A 27,902-nucleotide genomic window follows, 5' to 3' on the forward strand; every position below is an offset into this window, starting at 1 on the left:
GAGAAAAGATTCTAAAACAACATTGATCAATTCTTTTTTTTTTCCGGATTGTATATATACATATATTGAACGCATCATCTCGCTAGCACTTTCTTTTTTCTTCTATTTTTCTTTGGAGATCTCAGATAAAAAATAATTTGCAGATTCTGAGATAATCTGCAGAGCTCGATGTCGTGCTGGAAGGTTTCCGCTACCGAGACATATTTCATATAGAAATTTTAAGTAACAGACTTACATTAGCAATTAAATTCATTATTAAAAATATTTTTATGTTAGGATTCAAAATAAAAGTTATTATGTAAATAACATAAACTTAAGTTATTTTTAAAAAAAATTGCTTTAAAAGAAGTTTTTAAAAAAACAGTTTGGTTAAACCGTGGTTAATACAAGGTTGGCTTTTTGCCGGCAGAAACTGGTTATAACCGGTAAAAAACGGCAAAAACTGGCAGAAACTAAAAAAACCTCTATATTAGTTCTAGTAATTGCTTAATGACATTTTGTTTAAGTAAACTGAAAAATGAATTAAGTAAAGAGAATCTTATGGCTGTTTATGAAAAAGAAGTGACATACAGATTTAAACAGGCAGTTACTGATTACCATTTGCTAGCTTATATACTGCATCCAAAGTATTTGGGATTGAAATTATCATGTGCTCAAGAAGAAAGTGCTAGAATTTTACTCGCCAATATTAACCCAGATTCTGTACCTTATGTCTAGTTCGGCTGGATTTGAGAGAATCTTCTCAAATTTCTCGATCGTGTATAGCAAATTGCGAAATTGTTCAGGTTTAGAAACTGCATCAAAACTTGTCTTTTGTTATAGATTACTGCAGAGTGCAAACAATGTAATATTTGATTTTGAATGGTGATAATTTTGTAAATAAATTGTACTTTGTTTAACATTTAATTGTTTTTTCCATGAATTATCCATTGTATGTCAATCTCAGTATTTACTTTTATGTCATTTTCTGAATTTTTGCCAGTTTCTGCCACAAATGTGGCAGAAAAGGGTTTCTGCCATGCCGGTTTTAACCGGTTTCTACCAGTGGTTTTAACCACCTCGGCAGAAACTTGCCAACCTTGGGTTAATACCATTGTATAACTCACATTGATTCAACTAGCCAACACCGTTTCAAACAGTAAAAATTACATTTACTTTTATTAGATTTGCATACACCTGCATACCTGCCAACTTTCACTCTTTCCGAGAATGGATTTTCAGAGTGGTTGTAAAACAATAAACGAAAAACAATCTGACTCAAAAATATAATTATATTTTGATCCCGTTGAAATTCGCTTTCGCAAGGATCATTATGCTTTTATATATTTATTGTAATTATTTACAGGTAGTGGTGGTCAAACTCATTTATAATTATCATTATAATTCAAAAAATTAATTGGAATAACCTGAGTATTGCTACCACTTTAAAAATGAAAATAAAATCTTCCGGAAAATCCGGAAGAGTTGGCAGGTATGCACCTGTGTCAAGTCAACATATGCAATTAAAATACAAAATTGCAAAAAAATATTAGAAATTAACTTTTAGCACAATTACTAAATAATTTCTACGGCTAAAATATTTAACTAATTTTAATAATAATCGAAAAACTAAATGGAAATAAATAAATAATTGTTGACGAAGTTGCAAAAAACATTGAGTATAATGATAAGGTTTTATTCGTTAAATGATTTTTCGACAATGACTTTTATGCATATCAACAGAAGAAAAATCCGTAAATAGCTTATAAGACTGAATTTCAAAGAAAAAAGCAAAAAGAAAAAGTGATTTGTCAGGTTATTCAGATACGAAATACTCAAGAGTACGCATATTTCAATCCAAAGATAATCTAAAGAGCAAAGATATAGACAGGGTTTATCTTTCAATAAAAAAAAAATTTTAATAATAAAACTGACAATATTGCTTCGTAAAATGAAAATTCTTGAAAAGTCCAAAACATCTTAGGAAAACACTGCACTTTAAATGTTCTAGATCTAGATCTTAACTTCAGGGAAACTCGTAAATATTTATTCAAAACATCAAAGCAGCAAGAAGTTCTAGAAAGGTTAGAACTAATTATTGCATGAGGAAAGGCAAATAAGTTTTCGCGATAACTAAATCAATAAAACATTAAGACAATACATCAAACATAAAACGCAGTTAAATAGCTTAACCTAGCAATTTAGAATGAAAATTTTTTAGTAACTTTGATATGACAGAAATAACAAATCTTAATTTAATATTTTAAAAATGTAGAGAGTTCTCAAAACATCGCTTTAATGCATCTTTAAATTCCTGATCAAAAGAGTAGATGTTCGAATTATAATAAACGATTTTGATAATTATTATCCTCTAAACTTTAAATAATTATACAAAATCGGGCAAACCATTATCCAAATAAATAATAATAGGTGTGAAATTAAAATTCGCAAAATAATTTTATTTGTCACATAAAATCAAAAAGCAATTATTTTTATTTATTAATCAAAAAATTACGCAATTAACAACAGAAGGCCAAAAGTAAAGGCAAATTTTAATTGGCTTTCATCTTAATTTGTTTTTTATTCGTTTAAAAGTTACGCAAGCACATTTTGATAGGTATGCAACTATACTGCAAAAAACACGATTTCAGTTCTTTAATTATTCCTACATATATAATTAAACATCAATTTATAATAATCTCTAAGCAATTTTGATCCGGCTTGATATTATGGACATGAAGTATTAAATGTGAGAGTTATTTATTTATTAACAAAATGTCATGCTAGACAACTTGTTACTTTAACATTTTTGTCACGTTAGCACTTCAATTTTCGTAGATACGCTTTTACGTATCTTTATAGCTTCCTGCGCAGTTCAAAATAAGTTTTGCTTACGTGTTAGTTTCATGGAATATATTAAACTTCACAACAAAGGGCGTATAGCTAAAAACAACTATCTTGGGAACAAAGAATTTTAGATTTAAACCAAAATTGTTTTCAATAGTTCTGTTTTAAATTAATTGAAAAGAGCAACAAAACACGCGCAGTTTGTTCGAAAAACATAAAAGTTCGAACGTACTGAAAGTAATTTCGCACGATACATGTGATTCAACAAAACTTGCGCGTAAATTCTAGCGCTGGAACTAATCAGCCCGTTAATCTATAGACTGCTGTGACAACTCGTTTTATACCTAGAAAACTTAAGTATTAGAGCCTCGAATATAAGAAAAAAAATAACTTAAAAATTTTTTAAATACCTGACTTTTTTAAAATTAGATTTCTCAGGAAATATTCGACCGATTTCGCTCAAATTTTATATTTTGTCATAAAAAATTACATTATTGAAATAATGTAAAAATTTGTATACAATTCAAAATTCTTCGACTGTTATTAAAAAAAATAATAATATATAATTATTAACAATTATTTTCGCATGGAGTTACCCTTGGTTGTTGTTGTAGTTGCAGTTCATTTACGTCACAAAGAGCTGCACAATGGGCTATTGGCGACGGACTGGGAGCCGAAGACCTGCCGTCACAATTTTGATCCTCTGCAGAGGGGATGTCCCTTGAGGTTCGGTAGCCCGACGACCAGTTGAGCAGTTTACGGTTGAACAGTTTAAAGAGAACTAAAACCGCACATCCTCGGACCCTTCGCAGACTGATCCAAGTGGTCATCCACCCGCACACTGACAGCAGTCAGTGATGTTTAACTTCGGTGATATGCAGGGAACCATGTCTTAACAATCAGTCCACTTGCATTAGGATAGTTATTTTTTTGTTTTTTGACAAAAGGTACAGTAAATGGAAACCGATAGTCTATAGTAAAAATCTCAATATAAAATGGGACCATTTTGGTCCAATCTTCAAACAAACTCAATACAAATTTTTTTTTAACAGAAAAATTTATTTCTACATTTGTTGTCAAAAAAAATCTTAATAATTTTGTAATATATATCCGTTGATGTGTTTAAACAAAACCTGAAGGATTTACAATCCAAATAAATTATACAAGAAGTATTATGTGTATGCCTATCACACATAATTTATTTTATAGATAAGTAATATATTATAGTTTTTCAAAATGTTTCCTCTTTTCTAATCATGCACTTTATTTTTTCATTTTCTTGGTTCATTTGTTCATCATAATTTTATTTGAAAAATCAGATTACTGAAATATGTTTTACTTCAGATTATTTTCTATAAAATCAAATCAAATATAAAAAACAAAGATTATAATTTCAAGGAACAATTTAGTTTGATAATTACAAAGAAAATTTATTAAAAATAATAAAGCCTAATAGAACCATTTAATGGGTATAAAGATGAGTTTTTTCAAATGAGCAAAATTCGAAAAAAAACTCACTGGGTTTTTCTGAGCCGGGCCCATATTTGCGAACCCTGGCACTCTGTGTTGCCGCATAGTGAGATAAGAGGTGCCACGAGGTACCCATGACTACAAGAATAATTTCAATCTTTTAACTCGTTCAAGACTGACAGAAAGCGAAGTGCTTACCCAGGCCAGCAGGCTGCGAGAGTATACATATATTAATACACGATGTTCCGAATTCTTAGATCAAGCAATGGAGACAAACTGGCCTTCGTGGAGAAATTTTTTAATGGAACTAACCCGCATTTCCGTTATACGAAGAGGAAAACCACGAAAACCCCAAAGATTAGCCCGACGGCAAAGGGATTTTAACCCATGATCCCGACATTGAAGATATTTAACGTCAACAGTGAGGTGGTGCGAGCCGGGAGTTGAATTCGTATCTACCAGCTATCGTTGGGATTCGAACCTGGGTTACCTGATTAGGAGGCGAACGCTCTATCCTCTTAGCTACCGCGACTCAGGATATCGAATTGAGATTACGCGATTTTGGGCTGCTATTGTTAGAAAGGCTGCTTTCATATATGTTACCGAGGGCCATGAAGGGAGAAGCGCGCGATGATAAAATTTTGAATATGTGTATTACATATTTATTCTTTCCTAAATAAATTAAAAACTATGAGGGTTCTCTTTCTAGTTGTTTCATTATACCAATACAAGCTGGGATTTCTGCAGATGCTGTTCAAAAACGCGAATATCACTCAAAAATAAATATAGAAAAAGTTATATTAAATAGTAGGAGGTAATAAGCAGCAAACTCAACTTTTGTACTAAATCACTATGCCTTGGTGTGGATAGTAATTTCTCTTTATTTAAATTTTCACTTACATATATTATAATATGAAACGCTATTAATAATTCCTTTTTATTAAAATACTTAAGTGGATTTTAAACATGATTTATACTAACTCACCACTTACTTTCATAATCTTGCACAATGCATCGTGTGTATATCATTAATATTAAAAACCAGAGAATATTATATGACTCGGGTGCCAAGGTGCCACCTCTAGAAAAAAGTGTGAGAACGCCTGGAGTGAGCAATTTTAAAAGTTGGCGAGCAAAGCGAGCAGGGGCTAATTTCCTTTTCTTTTTATAAAAAAAATCGGAAGATACTATGCAATTGATATTTAACAATATTTGTAGTGAAAGACCGAAGAATTAGAAGCAAGAAGTTAATCTAGGGCAGCGGAAATCCAAAAATCCAAGACAGCGAGAATCCATAACAAAATCCAACAACGCTGATTAAATCCACAACAGACAAGGCGTAGTAAGCACAAGTATTTATTTATTTATTTTTATTTTTTTAATGTTCATAGAAATTTTTTTAATCAACAATCGCAATTTAAACAAATAAAAACATTCTCTTAATTAATAATAATAGTAAAAAAAAATTTTTTTGATTTAATTAATTTAATTTACAAATATATTTTTCGATTGTGGATGTCAAGAGAGATGTTTATAAAAAAATAATAATAAATAAAATAAGGTTGGCATTCCAAGGTTAAAGACTATTCCCTCATAAAGTTCGGATATTCCGAGAATTTTTGCACAAAACTGCATTATGAAATCCCAGTTTCTTCGAAATTACTTTTAAAGCAATTTTAAATACTTTTGAAGGTCTGTAATTGCGAATTCAGGAAGTAAAGCTGTCCTCAGAGGGGAAATACTAAAAATAAAAATTTCGGCACGTGTAATCGTCAGTTAACAATATTCTGTCAACATAGGGCAGATGTCGTCAATATCATGCTGTGATAACTTTAAAAAAGAGAAGAAGAAAAAAACAGGTTTATATCATTCTATAACTTATCTAAAGCAAATCACAGCAGATAATCAAATAAAATAAAACTTAATAGACGACTGATGAACTGAAGTTCAACAACTTCAATAAAACTACTAGCACTACACATGAAAAACAAAAAATAAACCCCAATTCCCAGGCAAAACTGCTAAATGAAAATCTAAATGCAGATTTTCATCTTTTATATATAATACATATTTGTTTATTTTTTTAAATTCTTAAAAAATAAAAGAACTTATTTTTTGGTCATCTTACAACTATTTGTATCATGCCGACGACTGCTGACAAGTTCGAGGTCGGGATTAAAAATACTTTTGGATGACATCCCACTAGGGCATTGTCATTCGTTCCACCAAGTTCATCTCGAAATAAAATTTCAAGATTAAGAATTCATACAGGTTTAGAATAAATAAACTAACATCAAAAACGAAGGAGCAAAGGAGTGGGAAATTTTTTAGACGTAATGCAAGCCAATGAAGTTCAAAATGAAACAAAGCTTAGAGATAAATTTCCGGATCAGTTTTATTTTAGTCTTTTTTATTAATTTAGCAGTGGTAGTCTATCTGGATCCTACCCTTCAGAGATTAATACAAGACTTCCTGGTTGCCACGCGCCAGAAGTAACTTAACAAATATAGACGGAGAAATGTATTTCTGTAGTGCAGTAAACAGGGTTTGAAAAAACCAGGGTATTTTAGAAAAAACCCAACCCGCCTGGGTTTTATAAACCCGGGGAGAACCCTGGGTTTTTTATAATTAGATATATTACCCAATATAAAATTATAATCAGTAAAAACTAAAATTTCATCTGACTTTTGACTTTAATAAAAAACTAAATAAATATTTAATGGTCTTCCATGTTTTTATAATAATATTAATAGAAAGTGACATTAAAATTGCGTATAATTATAAAGAGTATCAGTTAGTTACTCCATTTTTTTTTGTCAAATAATTTACCCTAGGAAAATGATTTCATTTTTAGAAAAATAATTTTAAAATGCTCTTGTATAAAAAGTTTTAGCTTATTTTTTTAAAGCCAGAAAATAAAACTGTTTAAATTTGTTAATGTATCATTTAGTAAAAAAAAAAAAGTTTCTTTTAAATTTTTTCAAACATATGAATTAATAATAACCTGTTTATTAATATATAAAGCATGCAACTACATTTGAAAAATTGATCTTTTCAGACTATATTATTAAATTTCTATTTGATTTAATTTCATTAAAATATTACTTTTCGAAAAAACCCAATTAAAGTTTTCAATAGTACCTACTATAAAATTAGATTCGAGTTCCTTTTACTTTACAAATATTAGAATCTTAATTATATAAATCCTGCAACTCTATTTGACAAACTCATACTGCACAATAAATTATATAAAATTAAATGTGCAACAATAAGTTTTAATAAAAAAAAAAATTTTAAAAACCCACTTATCGTTTCAAGTGGGTTTTTTCAAGGTGGGCCCACCCAATGAAACCCCGGCGGGTTTTTTCAAAATGGGCCCACTTGGCGAACCCTGGCAGTAAAGCATCGATTATCTCAAAGCCGATTTACCGGATTGTCCAATTATCCGGATCGTTGACGGGCCATGTGTTTTTCCAACCTACTCCAAAAAAATAAAAATAAAAATTATGTTTTTTTGCGAATATTTTTTTCTAAAATATCTGAAAGAAGTCGAAAATGGCTTTTTTGTCCCTTGGTGACCATGAAAAGAACCACACATTCATTCCACCCAGTTTCAATCATAACCATCTAGAAAGGAGATGGTTATGTTTCTATGCGGGTTATGTTTCTAGATGGTTATGTTTCAATGCGGGTGATAAGTAGTTTCAAATAAAAAAAACATGTTTCTAATAAAATGTTAACGAAAATTATAAATTTTAACCACGCTGAATGTAATAGGCTATAATAAATACTACTATCATGGCCAATCCAAAGCCTAGTAAAAGTCTGAAGGGCATAATTACTTAAAAAACATTCGCATAGCAGTTTTTTTTTTTTTTTTAAATTTGTTCAATTATCCGCATTGTTATTGGTTCGGATAATCGGCGCTCTACTGTATCAAAAATATATGAGACTCGGGTCCATAATGATAAACCACATTTTTTTTAATTGTTCGTTTTTAATTTTTTGTTTTTTAATGGTGAAAAATTGGTGATTGAAGAAACTCCATTCTGAAAATAAGGCGTTTCTATGAATCGAGTGGAAATTCCGTTAACTTGTTAAATTCTTATCTAGCATTTAACAACGCCATTCATTAAACTTGTGCTTAAAAATCGCGAGTATGTTACATCGCTGCGACTCCGAATCAAGCTATTCAATAAAACTAAAAAAAAAATTCAAATTATTAATAGCAAGAATCCTAGAAAGTTCTATTTACAAGATTATAAAAGTGGAAAATTTGGGAAAAAGATGAACAACTATAGTTCGATCACCAGAGGTTGTCCCTTGTCGGACGAAGAGTTCATTTCAGCGCGGGAGTAAAAACGTCTCCGCGCTTGAAATTGCAAACAGTGAATTATTTTTCAATCACTTACTTCGCTTTATCATCTGCTGTTATACCCTTCGTTACTCTAGCTAATTAAATATATTGCAGGAAAATGTCTCAAAAAGGGCTAACTATTCACTCAAAAGAGAGAAATATCATCAAATTTATGAAATATTTAATGCTAAAAAAAAGCACATAAAGATTGCTAAATAAATCATTTTGTCATACGATTGCCAAATAGCAACCTTGTTCAGGATTGCTCACATTCTTCTCCCCAAAATAGCGAAATAATATAAGTCGGATATCACGTGATGAAGGCGGAGCCAAGTGCCAACTCCTGGTGAACAAACTATACCTACAAGACATGATCATATATGCATAATACATACGAAATATATATACTATCACGGAACTACTATAATAATACTATCACGGAAAGTTATAATACTACAATAACTTATACTATAATATCAGGGAAAGTTTTTTACTATTATTCATCATAAAAATAAAAGGAAATAGGTCAAAATTTTCATATTCTAACCTACAGTAAATTTTAGAAAATTCGGATACAAAAATTTTTTTAAAGTTAATAACTAGTTTTATAGCTCCAATAGAGAAATATATGCTGACATCTAATATTCAGTGTAGCTTTATAAGAATTAAAACACTTTTTAAAAAAAAAATTATTTTCGAGTGAATTTTGTCAAAATTAGGTGACGACAAAAGGTTGAAATGAAACTAGTTAGAAGAGTCAATGAATTGCTTGAAGAAAGTTTTTTAAATTTAGATTTTTTGTTCACATTAAGCTTTTCCTTTTATTTAAGTCTAGACATGACCTAACAGAAACATTTTGCTCTCAAGTAATGTAACTTAATTCATAACTTCTTTTGACGGGTGCAAGTATTCATTTCTTTTCATTTAAAGCTGTTGTTACTAAAAGTATGAAAAAAAATATTTAAAAAAAAACTGCAATTACTAACACAGATTAGACGGCTTGCCAGTTATCAACTGTTGTGGTAGTAGAATAATTTGTGAAGCAAAATATGTCTTGGTGCGCAAATTTTAATTCAAAATAAACTGGAAAAAGAGGAATAAAATATATATTTTATTTTCCTTCCGTTTTTTAATTACAAATTTGTTGTTGAAAAAAAAAAAGACACGGATCAGGAAACAAATTATGCTAGAATAACTTGTAAGTTGGACAAAATGCAAAAAATAATTTTATCTTAACTCTTTTCCAGTAGAAAATGAGAATAGAGTTTTTATGCAAGACTTCAACATTGGGTGACAATAACCTTAAAGCTAAGAATTTCATTTCTTGTTATTCTAGAATAAAAAAACTATGATGCGTTTTAGGAATAAATTTCTGTATATTTATTTGCTAAAATCCGCATTAGAATATATTTTTCGAATTAACTATCCATTTATATACATATTTTTACGTATATTTTATAGATATATGTATTTTAATTCTACTCTTGGAAAAATACCAACTATAAAGAAAACAGTAATTCGATTAAGAATAATTAAACAAGAAAAAAAACACATAATTAATAAGGTATTCGCCATAACTAATAGTATTTCCTAAAAAAAATTTTATTATTCTAAGAAAAGAAGGTGGGAGAAGAGATCTTCTCAATGCAAGCATGTAATGAACATACGTAAAATTTAGACCCAAAAATTTACTATTAACAAACTAATTGGAATTATTTCATTAGAATAAACTCGTAACTGAGTGTAATATTCACACTGACTTATAAGTTTCAATAAAAACATAGATTCAAAAAAAGAAAAAAAAAGAAGCTATATTAACAGTTTAAAAAAAGGTCTCGTTAAGAAAAAGTATTAGTGAGGTTAACGCTCTTTTTTAAACTTTTGCAATTTTTTATCATCGCAATGATTGCTAGAACATACGTAAGGAAACAAACAATAAAAACAAGATATTCCTTCCGCAAATAAGGCGATAAGAATAACGGCGAAATTAATCTTAGATAAAAATTAATCGCGTTTTGATAACAAAAATAAAATCGAAATTTCTTCAGACACTATTTTCGAATGTAGTAACTGTTTGAATGATAGCCGAAAGATATATCGTTATCATAAATTTAAAACATAAATAATTTCACATGATAACCATTACATCGCAGCAAAAAGTTAAACATGATTTCAGTCCTTAATGCTGCGCTTTGCAATTGAGAAAAAAAAAAAAAAAAAGAACGCAAGTGTTTCACGATCAACTTCGAGATAAGAGACTTGAAAACTATATTACTAACTCTATCAAAGCTAAAATAAAATTTCAGAAAATTGACTCTTGAGAAAAAAATGCAGTAAGTAAGCTTATCACACAAAAACTCCAAATGTATAAAAATCTCGTTTTTGAATTTTTTATCGGTTACTATACATACATACCCTGTAGAAAAAATCCTCCGAAACGGCAACGGTCGCTGCAGATTTATTAGAGCATCAGTAGATTAATTTTAAACACGGATTTAATAAGCAATCCAAAAATGTTACTGACTATAGAGAAACGAAAAAAAACTAATTACATTTTCTTTCAGTTTCTTAATAACATTTGTCTGGCAAGCTGCAAATATATAAGCAAAAGAAAAGTTATAATTTTCGTACATTCCAAACAATGTTCTTGAATTAATAGAATTTTGAAAAATAAAAGAATGCAATTTTTTTATTTTTAATTATTCCACTCATTTAAAAGTCAATAAAGAATTTTAACAGAAAAAAGTTTTTTTTTTCCTTTGAAATTTTTTTATTTATTTACACTATATATACTAATTTTGCTGTACACATGTTAGGTTAAGCCTAATGTTTAAAATAACAGTCTACAATAGTGAGAAGGTCACACAAAAAAAATCAAAAGTTTTTACAGAATACTTCAAAATACGTTAGCAGTATTATCAATAAATACGAACACAGCCAATGAACAAAGAATAATTAGTTCAAATCTTTATTGTATGAAATATAACAAAAGAAAATTATAGAATTTCATTCAGCCTTTTATGTATTAGATTGTCAGGGGTCTGTCCAGACATTTTGTGAAAGGTCCGTTTTTCGTGAAATTGTGAAAAAATTACTCACATTCTTTCAACCAGGGTCCGCTTTTATGAATTTGTGCAAATAGGGTCCGTTATTGCAAAAAAAAAATTTTTTCAAGGAGTTTTTAAATTGTATAGACATACAAGATTATGCTCAACACTGTAAAATTGTAATTAAAAAAATTAAATTTTAAAAAATAAACAACAATTGCTGCTTCTAAATTAGAGATGCAACATACAAATATTTGATATTTAGCCTATACTGCTGAACGCAGAATATTAATTTCGGACGAATAATGGAAGAATTGTCTGCCGAAGACAAAACTTAATTCGTTTACATCCATCTTTCTTGTTTTCTGCCCTGGAAAGGGTTTATTCGATTAACAAAATAATAATGAAGATAAACAAATTTGTGAAGGGTCCGATTAAAAGAAAGGTCCGTTTTTAAGTTAAAATATTTTGTGAAGGGTCCGTTAACGGACCCAAATTTCTTCTAAACAGACCCCTGATTGTATATACTTGTACTATGGTCAATGCTCAAAAAATTGAGCGAATAACTACAAAACTCATATTAAAATCTAAATAATCACTGAATTTTATTTTATTTTTATGAATGAAACTTCAAATTTTAAATTAATATATTTATTTAAATTTAATATGAAACCTAGGAGATTAACTTATATGTATATAACTTATATGTATATAACTGGGAGATTATAAGGTGAAATAAAAAAATTTTTACTATACGATAAATGATTTGATTTGAAGGGTAAAAAAAATTTTTTTTATCGCGACTGCAGATGAGGATATTTAAAATTTATTAAAGCCTGACTGTGCTTATTAGTTTATATAAAATGTCCAAGTCTTTGCGTTAACTATTTACAAAATAAATACTGAGATTGATAGCTTTAGAAGGATTCTTATAGAAAAATAAAATAAAAATTTAAAAAATAATTTTAAAAAAAACGGGAAATAACAATATAGAACGTCGCTAACATGAAATTTAATTCTCATAAATTTCAACTTTTGTTGTATTGTTATTATTATTTCTTATTTAGATAAAACATATGACAGCCATGTCAAAATACAAAACTAGGAATTAAATACACTGATGAATGTATGTAGATTAAGTATCACAGTGTAATGTTCATCAAAAACTAAAGTTTCAAAAATTAAATTGGTGTAACATTCAAGGTAATATTGTATACTCGGTATTGTATACAAGGTAATATAATACTCGAATTGAGTAAACTCTTTTAGCAAAAATAAAACTTAACACTGAATCCCAAAAATTTTATCCGAATTTCCAAGGTTAGTTAAATGTTATACCAAAATGAAAAAATAACAAATCTGCAAATAATAAATAAATAATATGATAAATTATCTAAGAATTAAAAAAAAATCAGAAAGAAAATTAATCAGTTAAACAATTATTTCCACCACTAACCCTTAAGAGAGGAGAAAATATCCAGTAATAGAATTTAAGAAAATAGAGGTTTCAAAACTTTCAATCATGGCAACCAGTATAAGAAATTATAAGACATATATTATTTACTTTCCATCGGGTAATAATTAAATCTATTATTAGAAACAAATAGTATTTTTAATAAGAAGGAAATCTTGCTTCGTTATTTATTATATAACTATTTGGAAGTACACTGCATCAACAGTAATTTTTAAACAGTAAGATAACGTGCCTAAGCAAAAAGGTAGATTGATTGATTATATATCTGTCTTAAACAAATTTTAAAAAAAGAAAAATATTAACCATAATATTTTTTGAAACAAGATACGCAAAAAAATTTAAACTGTACACACTTTTTATGATAACTAGGTTCCTTAGAGAGGAAAAACAAGCAATAATAGTACAGAATAAATATATCATTATTGTAAAGAGACTGATATCTTTTATGACTCTCATTGCATAAAAACATCGTTAAAAAGTAATAAGAGTCAAGTAAACATGTTTTTTTTATCAACATATCAATCACTGACAGTCACAATTTTGACAAGCCCTTGTTGAAAATAAGACCTATATTAGCATTAACTAACAGAATATTTTTATATTTATGAGTGAACACCCTCAAACAAAGTTAATCATACTTTACCAACTTAACAAAAAAAATCGCCTTAATACAAAATATTTTGGATGAAAGCGGGTCACACGTAGTTTTTGAAGCCACAAATAAGGCCCGTAAGATGCCTTGGTACATTCCCGACATCAAGCAAACGACAACCAGGGTTTGCAAAATTCATGTTTTTTTTTTTTTTAATTTAAAAAAAATATCGGATTTTTATTTAAACCACTGGTAAATGTATATGTATATATTTTTTTTAAATATATTTACCAGCCAAATCATGTCATAAAATACACTGGTTATCATAAATTAAGGAAAATTCACAAAAATCGCGATAACTCAAGAAATTACACATGGAATTTTATGAAACTTACCCACAATATACAACACATAGTAAGGTATTAAACAACATAAAAAGAAATTATCAGACATTAATAGTAGTATAGAAATTAGCACATGTATAAAATAAACAAATTGGAAGTATCGGTTTGCAATAGAAAAAGTACCTTTAATATGGAATATGATTGCCTCTAGAAGCAATACAGCACAAACAGCGATGTGTGATGCTTTCAATTATGCGGTCTATCAGTTCAATAGGAAGTGAGAGCCATTGCTCTTGTAAAGCAGTTGCAAGCGTGGCAAGGGTCTGAGGGGGCGGATTGATGGCAGATACACGCCTCCCTAGAGCATCCCAAACGTGCTCGATAGGATTCAAGTCCGGGGATCGAGCTGGCCACTCCATGCGAGTAATTGTTTCCTGTTGAAGATAATCATCAACAATGCGAGCTCTGTGTGGTCTTGCATTATCGTCCTGTAACAGGAAGCAATCACCAATTGCCCCGGCATATGGGCGCACATAAGCATCAAGGATGTTGTCTCGATAAACCTGAGCATTCACGGTTCCCCTTGGAAAGACATGGAGGTATGTGCGCCCTCCTAAGGATATGCCTCCCCAAACACAGACACTGCCTCTTCCGTATGCATCTCTTTCACGGATGTTTGATGGATGATAACGGGTCCCAGGTTCTCTCCATATCAAATAACGTCTACTGTCACTTTCTAGACTAAACCTGGACTCATCCGTAAAGAGAACAGGCCTCCATTGATCTGACGTCCAGTGGACATGTTGTCGGGCCCACTGCAAACGGTCTCTCCTATGGCGTGATGTGAGCGGCACGCAAATGGCTGGTCGTCTCGCATACAGACCACCTTCGTGGAGCCTTCTGCGCACAGTTGACGTTGACACCAACCTTCCGGTGGCTGCAGCAAGAGAGGATCTAAGATGTGTCGGAGTAGCGGTTCTATTCCTGCGTGCACTTAATGTCAAATATCGGTCATCGGCACTGGTCGTAACAGTTGGCCGTCCTTGACTGAACCTCCTAGATGCCGAATCTGTGGTTTGAAATTGCCTCCAAAGTCTATGAACCACAGATGGACTCACATTTAGCCATCTGGCCACTTCTGATTGACTCTGCCCTGCCTCTAGTCTCCCGATGGCTCTCCATCGTAGTTCTTCAGGCAAATGATGCCTAGAGGTCATTATTACGAATTGGCTATCTCAGATTTTCAATGTCGCAATCACAGTAAAATTTGTGTGCTTTCTCTCAAACTTGGACTTTTATGCTCCAGGCAGATGACGTAAGCCGAGTGCAGCGCCACTAATTTGCATATTGCAATTTTACTCAGCTACTCTTAGTGGACAACATATGCAAATTTTGCACGTTTTGGCTTACTTTTGAAAGAGTTATCGCTATTTTTGTGATTTTTCCTTAATTTATGATAACCAGTGTATATTCACATGACTTAAAAACAATAATATAGCTATAATAGTTGATTTTTCTAACTAAAATGTTCAAAACATATTATTCAATTATTCAAATTAATCACTGAATAAATAAAATCACAGTTATTTTTGCTCAAGCTAAACATCGCAAAATTTTAAAAACAAGGAAGCAATTTGCCAGTTAGGTATTCAATGAAGAATAAATTAGTTTAGATCAGGACACATTAGAAGAAAAAAATTATGTTTCTCTAGGTAGATTCTTTAATACAAGTGAAAACTAACAGCGTCTTTAATGTTTTAAAAGCATTTAAATAATTCTTAGCTTATTCGAATAAACATAAAACGAAATGAGTATAAATGAAATATATTTGTTATGCGCAAATTATTTTATACGCAGCTAATGGAAAATTATAATTTAACATTTTAACGATATTCCCTTGTAGTCACTAATTTCATTTAATTACTAGGTTATTTTGAAATATAATAACTCACCCTATCATTATTTCTTATTTAAAAAAATCACACCCTGAAGAAAATGTTTATAAAAATATTTTCGACTGAATGATTTATTTAAAAAAATCAATTCTTTTAAATCAAGGATTTTCTTTTAAAATAACAGCTTATTTAAATCAATATTTTTTTTAAAAATAAAGTGATTTTAAATCGTGATTTAAATCATGCCAATCCTGCTAGCAAACTGATCCCGTTAGCCACAAATCACAAAACAAAAATAAGAAATTTATATTAATGCAAGCTAAATACTCAATGCGTGAAATAAAATAAGAATAAATTGTGTAAGACTCAACGGCTTTATTTATTTTAACGAAATTAACTTCTAGTAAATGTAAATCAGAAAATAAATTTTTTGGTCCATTATTCTAGAAAACACTTATTACCTCATTTTCCGACTAAAAACAGAAAAACGGGAGCAGCATTTTTAAACGCTCTAATAATAACTTAAAATGGACACGGAAGCGCATATAATTATTGAAAATAAAAGATAAAAATTGACCTAGTAAAATAGTAAAGGATGTTACAAGCTAACTTATAATCTGAATACATTAGATTAGAGGTTTGCAGCTACAGCATTAGTAAAAAATTAGATCCATTCCCAAAGAGGAAGGGAATATTATAGATAATCAAAATCGTATCATGGTTTGCTCGTTAAAAAAGTCTTGAAGAGAGAAAAAAAAATGGTCTTTCAGAAGTTAAGAATTTGGATATCATTATCAATCTTCACTTGCAATTTTTTTTTTTACTTTAACTAAAATTAAAATACCTTAACCCATAGTAAATTTTGCATAAATAATTAATTTTAAAAAATTATTTACGAATATATTTGCCTGTTAAATCATTATAAACAATATTTTTACTCAGACTTGTATAGTAGAATTGTAAAATGTAGATGCACAAGAAATTTCCGATGTAGAGCAAAAAATTCGTCAAATGTTTCTTAATGCTAAAAACAAAGTATAAAATAAAGATCGGACATTTTTTAAGTCTATACACACACTGATCCATAAAAAATTATCGCTTCCTCTCAAGGATTTGTAGCTTTTCATTTTCACATATTTTTTTATTATTAATTTATTTTTTAAATAGTTACCTAGTTAGTAAACACAGCGTTTATGAAATACATAAACATTATTTTGTTCCGAAAATTTTGTTCGCCCACGACGTTACCTGGTTAAATTGATTTTAGTTCAGTATTTGGGTTGGTTTTATACAATCCTATTTAAAGCCAAAACTTTTAATACAAGTACAAACATACAAGTAATACAAGTACAAACAAAGCAATTTAACTCTATAAGAAATTTAACTTTAGTTTCTTATAGAGTTAAATTGCTTTGTAAATAAATGAAAATATATAACTTTTTAATCATGTTTCTAATAATCACGTACTGATAGTCATGTGAATAGTATAAGTTAGAGAATAGAATTTTGTTAAATAATGTCGTAGGAAAAAAGAATATCAAGGTATTAAAAAAAATTGAGAGAGGATAAAATGAACTTTATGAATGTCATTTAATTTTAATTAAATTTTAAAAATTTTTACACTAAATCTAAAAATACATTTTTTAAATGTACACTGGCAAATGCATTTTCAAAATATAACTACTATTTATGAAAACAGAGGTAGCACAAGATTCCCTGGAAATATCCGACTCGAAAAGATAACAAAAAAGAACGTTTGCATTAAATAAATAAAACTAGACGCAGAATCAGCTATTTATCAATGATGCATCAAATATTCCCCCAGACACTTCATAATCAACATAAAAGTAAAGAAAAACAGGACTCACCTTATAGATCGAAATACCATATCAGAGCTGGAAATACTTTTCCACGAACCACTCAGGTAATCTCGGCAAATTCTGTAAGCTTGATCCCGCATCTTCTTTACTTGGAAAGTAGGACCAGGGTTACTGCAAGCACACATGACAAACAAATCAGGAAGTGCATAGAAATCGAGAAAAACAATGTTATTCAAATATATCACCCCACTACACCACGCTTGACGATATTGCGCAGACGTTCCCGGACAACTCAGTACGGAGAGAATGACTATCTAGTCGCAGAAACCGGAGAAGGAATAAATCGCTATGGTCCGGTCGATTATGCTCATGGGAGGAGGGGCAGGATACCTTTCGATTGCATGAGAATTCAGGATAAACAGAAAAAAAAAGGATATTACGTCATTCCGCATCAGTAAGAGAATTAAATTATTACAATACAATAAATTGTATTTTTATTTAAAGCGAAGAAAACATGAAAGCACTACATTTTTAGTGTCATAATAAGATGAAATAATCGCAAAAACGAGCTTTATTTAAAAATTGATTTTAAAGAACTAGTACATGTTTACTATCAATTAAAATCAATTAACAGTAAATGAACATTTTGAGTTTTTTTACTTGAATAATTTATATATTTTTCTCTTTTTTAATTATGAAAAATAAACAATACATTGCATTATTATCAAGCTGCTTCATGTAGAAATTGATTTTGAAGTACGTACTGGTAAACGTTCAAAATAGAAAGTCAGATTGTTGAAGTTTTGAATTATTTCCAAAAAGTGTATGGGAAAACTTTTTACTTTAAAAATTGAAATTGTTAATACAATACAGTTACACCATAGAGTTGATATATAACTGAATATAGAAGACTCAGGATAATTTAAATATCGGATAAAAAAGTAAAGAAATTAGGAATAAAAGTATTCTCCGTTTTTTTAAATAAATAAATAAAAAAATATTCATTTTCTTTTATTTATTTATATAATTTTTTGAAGAAATCTTTAAGGGAAAAAAAAACTCAGAATATTGTCTTAATTTCAATTTTTAAATAATATTTCTCTTAATTGTATTATGTTTTTATTTTCCAAAATGATGTTACTAGTGTAGTTTCACACAAAAAAATTCATACAACAGCTGTGGATATATATTCTTTTTTTCTCATAATAAAGCACACCTTTCAATGTCAATAAAGGCAATCCCTTATAAATACAACTCATATAACAATAAATAATAACTTCACCACCATCGAAAAATTATATTCTCATATTGTATGTTTAAAGACAAAGTAAATTATATTTAAAAAAAATATTACAATTATATAACATGCCTGAACAGAATGAAATTTTTAACATAAATAATTCATAAGAAAAAATATTTGTCTCGCTTCACATCTACAAAAATAAATAGCTTTTAATATTATACAACTAAAATGTGTAGCATGAAAAATATTTTCCTGGAATAAACTTATTTAGTTTATTATTATTATCAAGAGATTTTAATTTAATTAAGTTTACAGGGTTAGATTTTAATTTAAATAATTATTAAATGTAATTATTTAAAAAGAGCGTTAACGAAACAAAACAATATCTTTTATAACATTTTATTTAAAAAACTGTAAAAATTCCAGCTCCTATAACTTATAAGTATTACAAATATTATTAAATAACAAAAAAATAATAATGAGGAAATTTATATTTTTTAATTATAAAAACCTCTGAAATTAGTAAATAAAATTTAAAAAAAAATAGATTTAACTGAAAAATGAATGGAAAAATAATCTAGGTCCTAATAATTTCAGCACTACCATATTTGTACTTAATTAAAAGAGGGGGGAAAATATATCTTAAAATGTTTATTGAATAAAAAAAATACTATAAAAAAAACTAAAATGAGCGATTAAAACATTTTTCGAATGATAAACGATACATTTTTCGAATGATTGCTTTTCCTATTTGTTTTCCAAATTAATATTAGAAAATAAATGCTTCGCAGAAATTCTCAAACAGAAAAAATTTTTTAAATAAAAATAACTGGAAAGGTTAAGGGTTAAAGGCTGCTACCATTTTTTAGTTAGTCAGGACACTTGTCAACTTACTAACGCAAGAGACAGAATATGCGAGGATGAAGTGCTGTCACAGAAGAATATAAATAAATCTATATTGTTTTAAATAAGGACCAGCTTTTATGTAGCAAAGAGAACTCAGAAATTCGAATGTTCTGAGAACTATAGTTTTTTAAGTCTCTAGTCTAAAGGAATCAATGGAGCACCCTGAGAACTTGAGCCCCTTAAAATGCTTGTTTCCATTTCTGCGTTTTTCGCTATATCCAGGGCTCGAAAAAACTGAGAAATTTTACCCGTTCCCGAGGACGGCTTGTCCAACAATGTACCCGTCCTCCTTTGAAACTAACAAGTAGCTTCTAAATAAATAAAAATATAATTTTCTCCTATTTATTGCAAACATTTATATAAATTGCACAATGAATTAGTAGTTACTAGGATTACATTATACAGTAATAAAAAAAATATTAGATTACTAATGGTAAACTAGTATTTCTTTTATGAAATAATTTTTTTCTTTTATGAAATAATTTAAATGACACAGGTCAAGCTATCTGGAATGTCAATTTATCCGAGAGTACTGCCTTTTTTAAATGAATCAAATATGACGTTTGCCAGTTCCACAATCAAGCCAATGATTGTGGAACTGGCAAACGTCATACGACAGAGGTTTCTGCACAGAAATTTAAAGGGGTTTTCCATTTAGGTAGATGTTCATATTTGCTTTTAACGCTTCTTGTTTAAGACCGTGCGCAATGTGCTTTTTTGTAACCCAGACAGAAAAAACACCAATTCCATCATGCGCAGCGTGTTGCTGTATTGCGGTGGGTCATTTTGCTGCATTAGGTCTTAGCTTGGGCTAGAAGGGCTGAAGTTTTCTGGTGTTTAACGATGTTATGTATCTTAAATTTTAATGACACCCATTAAAATTTTAGATATATTCCAACAAAAATTAAAAATATATCACGAACATTAACAGGAAAATGGCCGTCCGCGCGGACGTCGGATTCGAGAAATTCATTGTCCACGGGGAATTTTTGACCGGCAAGGACGGGCGATTTTTCGATCCCTGGCTATATTTGTCTGAAATTTTAAGCTAATCAAAACATTTTCGCACACAATATTAAAACACGTTTATCCAAAGATAAATCCATGCAAAAAAGTTAGCTAGATATGCAAGGTTTTATCATTATATACTACATAATTTTAAATGATAAATACAAAATGTGAACAAAATATGCCGAATAGTTCACGAGATGTGAACATTTAAAAATACGACATTTTGGAAATTTCATACCTCGGTTTTATACGGAGTTCGTTCACATTTTATATATTGTCATTTGAAATTACTCAATTTACAATGATAGAAAAATTTCATACCTTATGATTCCAAATTCTTTCGACCACTGATAAATGAAATACGCAATTTTTAAAAATTATTTTTTGCGTGGAAATACCTTTAGATAATCGAGTTTTATAAGTGTATAAAAAATATTTTGTATCGCTTAACAAGTTTCAGAGATTAGCGAAAAAAGCAAAAATTGACATTAATATTAAAAAGAGCGAATATTCGACTGCTATCATGTTCTAATTACTGGGACCATATTTTCCAGATTGCAGCTTCTCCTAAATTTTGATAGTCAAAAATCCAAATCCAGCAGAAAAAGATATGTTTATACTTAATTCCATAACATACTCTCTTAACAATAAATTGATATACTCATTCCTGATATCTGGGTTAATTGTACAAAATAAAAAGCAAAACAGCCAAAGGTTGTTAAAATGAGCTTATAATGCGTCAAACCCAACATTAAAAAGAAAAAAAAATATTACAATGATAATAAATAGAATATCGGATAGGTTTTCAATGCAACAAATTGATATAATGCTAGAAATTATGCTTGGTACAAAAATAAAAGGGGAAGGAAAAAAAGAAATAATACCAACAAAAAAATAATAATAATAATAATTTAAAAATTAAGCGAAAGTCTCTAGGGACATTGAAATCCTAATACCTGCAATTTATTTCCTATCTCTAAATAAAACAGTATGTTAAATAAAACCAACTCTCTGAGGAGTAATCTTATCTAAAATTTGAAGATTTATCTTATCAAATCGAACATAATTTTATCAAGCTTATCTTTCAAGCAAACAGAAAATGTAATTAAAGTAATAGAGAGATAAGTAGTTAGAAACTTCTGGAACTGATACACATGCAATCTTTATCAGAACAAAAAATTTAATGTTTAAAATGACAAATTTAAAAATGCTAATTTACTTTGGAGATAAAAAAAATTTATAACCTGAAAAAAAATGAGATTTTTTTTAACAAAATTACGTTGAATAAATTTTTTTAAAAAATATTCTTTCTGGAATCCCAAGATTAAAAGTTTCCAAGGCTATTGCAGCGAGGAGAATGCCCACTCTAGCACATAATATGCATTACCTCAGATTGGTTGAGCCATCTGTAGTGGTGTGAGGGGCTTATGAAAAAAGAGTGTTTAAAATTTTGATTAAGAGAAAAAACATTTATGGTGTTTAATCATAGCAAGGATTACTTTAATTTTGTTAATTATGTCTCGCCAATTTGTTTTTTACATTGAACTTAAAATTTGCTTTGTTCTTAATTTCTTTGTTCTTCAATGTTTAGATAATGCTTACAAATATTAGAAACAAGACACTAATATTAGAATTGCTTACAAATATTAAAATATTAGAATTCAAGCATGAATAAATTATTTTTTGAAATTAGAATGCTACTTAAAATGAGAAAATGAATTTAACAAAATACTGACTCCATTAAGAATCAGAAATTAAAGTGATTCAGAGTAAAGTGCATTGAATAAAAAGGATACATTTAATAACAATCAAATTTAATAAATGTAAACAATAAAACAGACGTAATGAAACTGATAATTTAGACAATATTAAGATTTAAAATAAGCTTTTGCCCAGCTATTGTCTGTCACACAAGTTACACATATTCAATTATTGTGAATGATAACAGTACCTTAATGATAGTCGGGCAGAAATTCGTAACCACTTCATTGTTTCTTTCTCTCAAATTTTTAAAATAGCAAAATGCTTACCACATTAAATAGAGATTGGCACAAATTTATCATTTGTCTACTATCTCTGGTGCTGACCAGAAGTTTTTCAAAATAGAATGGATGGAGTTTTCTACACTAGAGTGCACTGCAAACTCTTTACTGCCTATATTTCCTGGTTACTCTTTCCAGGAGTCTGTCCAGACATTTTGTGAAAGGTCCTGTTTTCATAAAATTGTGAAAGCACTATTCATAATTTGTGAATATAAAATAAGCGTTAAGTCACATTATTTCAACAAGGGTCCTGCTTTTGTGAATTTGTGCAAATAGGGTCCTGTTATTGAAAAAATTGCTAAAAACCTTTTCAAGAAGATTTTAAATTGTAAATAGATACAAGATTCTGCTCTACAATTGCTGCTACTAAATTAGAGATGCAACATACAAATATTTGGTATCTAGCCTATACTGCTCAACACAGAATATTCATTTCGGACGAATAATGGAAACAAAATCACTCACATTTTTAATAATTTCAATTGACACATGTTAAATAACACAACTTAGTAATGTATCACTTTTAATGTGTAATGCATTAAGTAAACTTAAGTAATTCATAAATTTATAGTATTTTATTTAAAAAATTGCCAAAAATTAATTTTGATTTACATAATGTTCAATTATTTATTTACAAAAAAAATTTATGACTTAATATTAATAAGAATGCACACACAATGAAGTCCTATGTTCAGAGTGTTATCCTGTTAGAATGCCAAATGCTCTCGATTTTTTTAATAATACTTTCAACTGGAAAAAAATCCTTATTCTTTCAATTTAAATTATTCTATTGACAACTTGTCTATTTCAATTCATAAATAATGTAACTTTGATTATTATAATTAAACCATCGTAATAGTTTTAATACATCCCTAAATCTAAAAATTAGTTTTTGCAATATTTTGCATTTTGGATTGCAATTTGAAATAAAATCATGCAATTTTGCTCAGCAATTTGATCTTTAAAGCTTCATTTCTGATAAAGACGAAAAATACTCTAAAAATTTATGCAGAGCGCTTAAAAATTAACCTTATATTTATTTTAAGTACCTTTGCATTCAAATTTTTTTTTTTTTTTACTGAAAATATGTCAAAATACATTTTAAAATTTTAACAATTAATAAACTAAGCTCCTATTATTATCTTCTAAGAATATTTAACCTTAAACAGATTACTCTTTATTTTTAGAACCTTGAATGGTTTAAACACCTTTAATTTCTCCTGACATTAAAAGAGCAATTTTATGTATGAACTAATTCTTAAAGTTTAAAGACAGAAGTACTCAAATTAAAAAAAAAATTTAAAAAAAATAATATTTGACATATTTATAATACTATACAAAATATTTATTTTAAAGAATTTTCTACATAAAATATTTATTAAAAATTCTATTCACCATTTATATTTTAAATTCTAAAATAAAACACTTCTTTACTGTTTAAATTTATGTTGAATCAAATTTCGTTAGAATACATATTAGTCATAATTAAGTTTTTGACATGCATGTATATGCTTTCTGGTGATAAGTTTTTTAAATAACCCTATAAATAAAATTCTTGAAGAACTTATCAGTAATGACTCAAGCAGATAAGAATAATGAAGAGTTCTTGGCAGACTGACATGGATAATCAAGATGAAGATAATACTAGGGTAAAATCAGTTTACTAAAAAGATTCACACTCTGGAAAATATTTTGTATCAAGTAAAAAATAGTGTTAAATTGCAAAGTACTAGTTAAAGTTAAGTATAAAACATTTAAAAATTATTAAACTGTTCTCTATCAAATCTTATTTCCTTTCTTTTATCAAAGAGTTCAATGTGTCATAACAAAAAATCACACTACATCTTATAAATTAAAGGGGAAAAAGAGTTTTGATTATTAATTTATAAAAACCACAACAAAATTTTCTTTTAAATAAAATAAGTTTCTGAACCCAGAAATTTTAATTTTATTGTTTATCTTACAGATATACATAGGAGCAGAATTATAGATAATGTATGTAGCAGGAATTAAGATAATAACTAATGTTCTTGCAGTTCCAGTGTTTTCACTACAGCGCGAGAAGGCGAGAATCTCGCATATTTGTTTCTTTTCTCGCATTAAAAATTTACTGCGAGAAATTCGCGCATTCTATAAATCAATTTCAAAATTCGCGAATTTCTCGCATTTTGGAAGAAGCTTCGAATTACGCCATTTAGAATAAAATCCACTTCACTTTTCTTCCTGGATCTTTCATTATTTTCAACATTTGCTCCGTTATCTATCTTCCCTATTTACCAGTATTGTTCAGAACCTTTTCGAACAGCAGAACACAACCGAACCACGGAACCCCTTTCAGAACACATTTCTCTGCAACCACGTGTTTACTGTTGGTAAGGTTTTTTCATGTAAGACGTTCAAATTTTTAATGCACTAATGTAAGATGGACAAATACCTAGTAAAGGCAAAATCTTCTAGGATGATGCAGCAAGAATATTCAATGCTTTAAAAAATAGAAGACGTTAAAAATGTATTATAATAAATGAAATGATTTTTTTTTCAAGTCTATTTGTGTTTTTTTAGTTTTTAGAAATCCCACTTAACTTTCTGAAATCTCACCCTGTTTTTGAGAAAGGGTGAGAAATTCTCCCCCATTTTTTTTCTATGATGAAAACCTTGGGTTCGTAATAAATAAACTCTCACCATAATTAAATCAGCCTAATATTATTAATAAAAAACACATTGGGACATACTTTAATCTCTTTGGGGCTCATGGAAAGATTAAGAAAAAGAAGCAAGCCCAGACAGTATGAATTTATGCATACCAAACAATACATACATATATGCAGTAATGTGAGACGTAATAAGTGGTTATTGAATTGATATAACATCTGTGTGATCTTGGTCCGTTGCATATAGGATATTGAGGGCCATAAATTGAGAAACACAGTTATATATGTTTATGATCATGATCCTGACAAAATTAAATTGCTTATTTAAAATAACTATTGAGACCACAATTAAATCTAATTCCTAAGTTCATTCAGTGTTTTCACTACAGCGCGAGAACGCGAGAATTTCGCATATTTGTTTCTTTTCTCGCATTAAAAAATGATTAACGCGAGAAGTTCGTGCACTCTATTAATCAATTTTAAAATGCGGGAATCTCTCAAATTTTGTAAAAAATTTCGCCTTACGCCGTTTTGAAAAAGGCATGAAAACAGCTACAGCGAGTGTTGAGGAAAAAAAATGAGTCCTGTATAATACGTTGTATAAAGTTAGCTCTATTTTTAGCTGTTAATGAATTACCAAACTCCCTCATTGACAATTTACAGCAATTTGTAAAATTTGAAGTCTGTGAAAACTATGCTGGAAGACCTAACAAGAAGTATGAACATGGAAATAACTTCAGCGAACTTCACTATTCTATAACAGAAATCATTCAAAAGCCTATGCTGGCCGATGTAGAAGATAGGAAAGAGTGTGCACAATGCTACAAATTTAATTAATGAATCCGAATAGTTCATCTGTTACAAGGTCATTTAGCACCCAAAACCGAATTAAAATGAAAAATTGCAACAGATTGACTGATGAGCATTTGAGCAACCTAATGAGAATAGCTGATGAAAAAGTAGATATGGAACATTTTCCATATGCAATGAAAATATTCAATGGTTTAGAAATTAGAAAATGTTAAAAATGTATCAAATTAAAGAAAAAAAAATTTTTTAAGTATATTCGGGTTCCTTTTTTTTTCCCTTTTTTTTAAATATTTAGAAATCTCACCCTGTTTTTGAGAAAGGGTGAGAAATTCTCTCCCATTTTTTTTTCTGTAATGAAAACACTGGTTCATTGTATTGCTGAAATAACACTAATTTCAAAATCTTATAACAGAGATCATCTCAGAACCTACTACTTTTTCTGCACAACAAATTGATTTTCTTTGTATGTTAAATAGTAAAACAATCATATAATCAATACAGTTTTACATGTAGAAACTTATCTTTTTGGTACTTTATTTTTTTACTGTCATACAATCTATTTCATGCTTTTAATACAAGATAAGTAAGATTACTTTCCAAAAAAATAAATTCAGTTATTAAAAATTTATTGTTTTACTTATGATTATGCCTCTAAATACATCATATTTTGTGAGTAACTCATATTAATTAGTAGGTAATGTCTTATATTAAAATAGATGACAAATTGTATAACATTAAAAATGCTGTCATTTTTGTTGAACTTCATTTTTTAACGATGCATTTATACAGTTCACCAATATTAATATTATTTTTCAAGCATCGAATTTTTTTAATTTTATACATCATAACTTTAAAAAAGTTATTTAATTACCAAAAGTTACAAAAAAATAAATAACACACTTACTCATTATTAACCATAGTTGCACAAGAATGTAAATCAGAGAGCAATTGACTAAATGATGAAATTATTTTTTCAATATTTAGTAGCCTACGCGATAAACATCGAAACATAAATTTACCCAATTAATGGAATGGCAGAACTAACACGCAATTAGTTCAAATCAATTTTACCGGTGTGAAGAATACGTTATTTTCACGAAAACAAAGTATTTACTCCTAGCACAACAAGTGCAATCAGATAGCTAGTTATAAGCTCCTGATATTACGGAGTTGAATAATTGAAAGGAAAGTAGAAAATATTTTCGCTACGTAAATAGAACGTCATATAATCACACCTTCCAACGTCACTCGAGCTTTAATTCTGGATGTTACACTAAAGCTCCATAAATATCCGTATGAAACTAAGCACAGATGGCGCTAAGGTTTGAAATTCGTCCCAAGATTTCCGGATTAGAACTTCCAATTTATTTTTGCAACTGAATAACTGCTAGATGTTCTTGAGAGAGCACACCAT

At 29.0% G+C, this 27,902-nt stretch overlaps 1 protein-coding gene across 3 annotated transcripts in view; it reads right to left on the minus strand.

The window, feature by feature from the left end:
* The window catches only part of LOC107440480 (choline kinase alpha), a 48,902-nt gene extending 21,164 nt beyond the window's left edge, over nucleotides 1–27,738 (minus strand). Inside the window, exons 1-2 of one of the 3 annotated variants that reach the window (XM_087157308.1) lie at nucleotides 27,393–27,738; nucleotides 17,874–17,996 (exon numbers count right to left, since the gene is read on the minus strand). In XM_087157308.1, coding sequence (XP_087013434.1) covers nucleotides 17,874–17,996; nucleotides 27,393–27,499 — 230 coding nt within the window. In that variant the 5' untranslated portion in view covers nucleotides 27,500–27,738. Of the gene's footprint in view, nucleotides 1–17,873; nucleotides 17,997–21,941; nucleotides 21,962–23,015; nucleotides 23,195–27,392 lie in introns of those variants that run through there. The other 2 variants (XM_087157309.1, XM_087157310.1) reach the window with 2 other exon arrangements.
* Between the last annotated feature and the right edge of the window lie 164 nt (nucleotides 27,739–27,902).

Source organism: Parasteatoda tepidariorum, chromosome 2 (genome assembly GCF_982258835.1).
Source record: "Parasteatoda tepidariorum strain Cologne lab strain chromosome 2, Ptep-v5.0, whole genome shotgun sequence".
Classification (NCBI taxonomy): domain Eukaryota; kingdom Metazoa; phylum Arthropoda; class Arachnida; order Araneae; family Theridiidae; genus Parasteatoda; species Parasteatoda tepidariorum.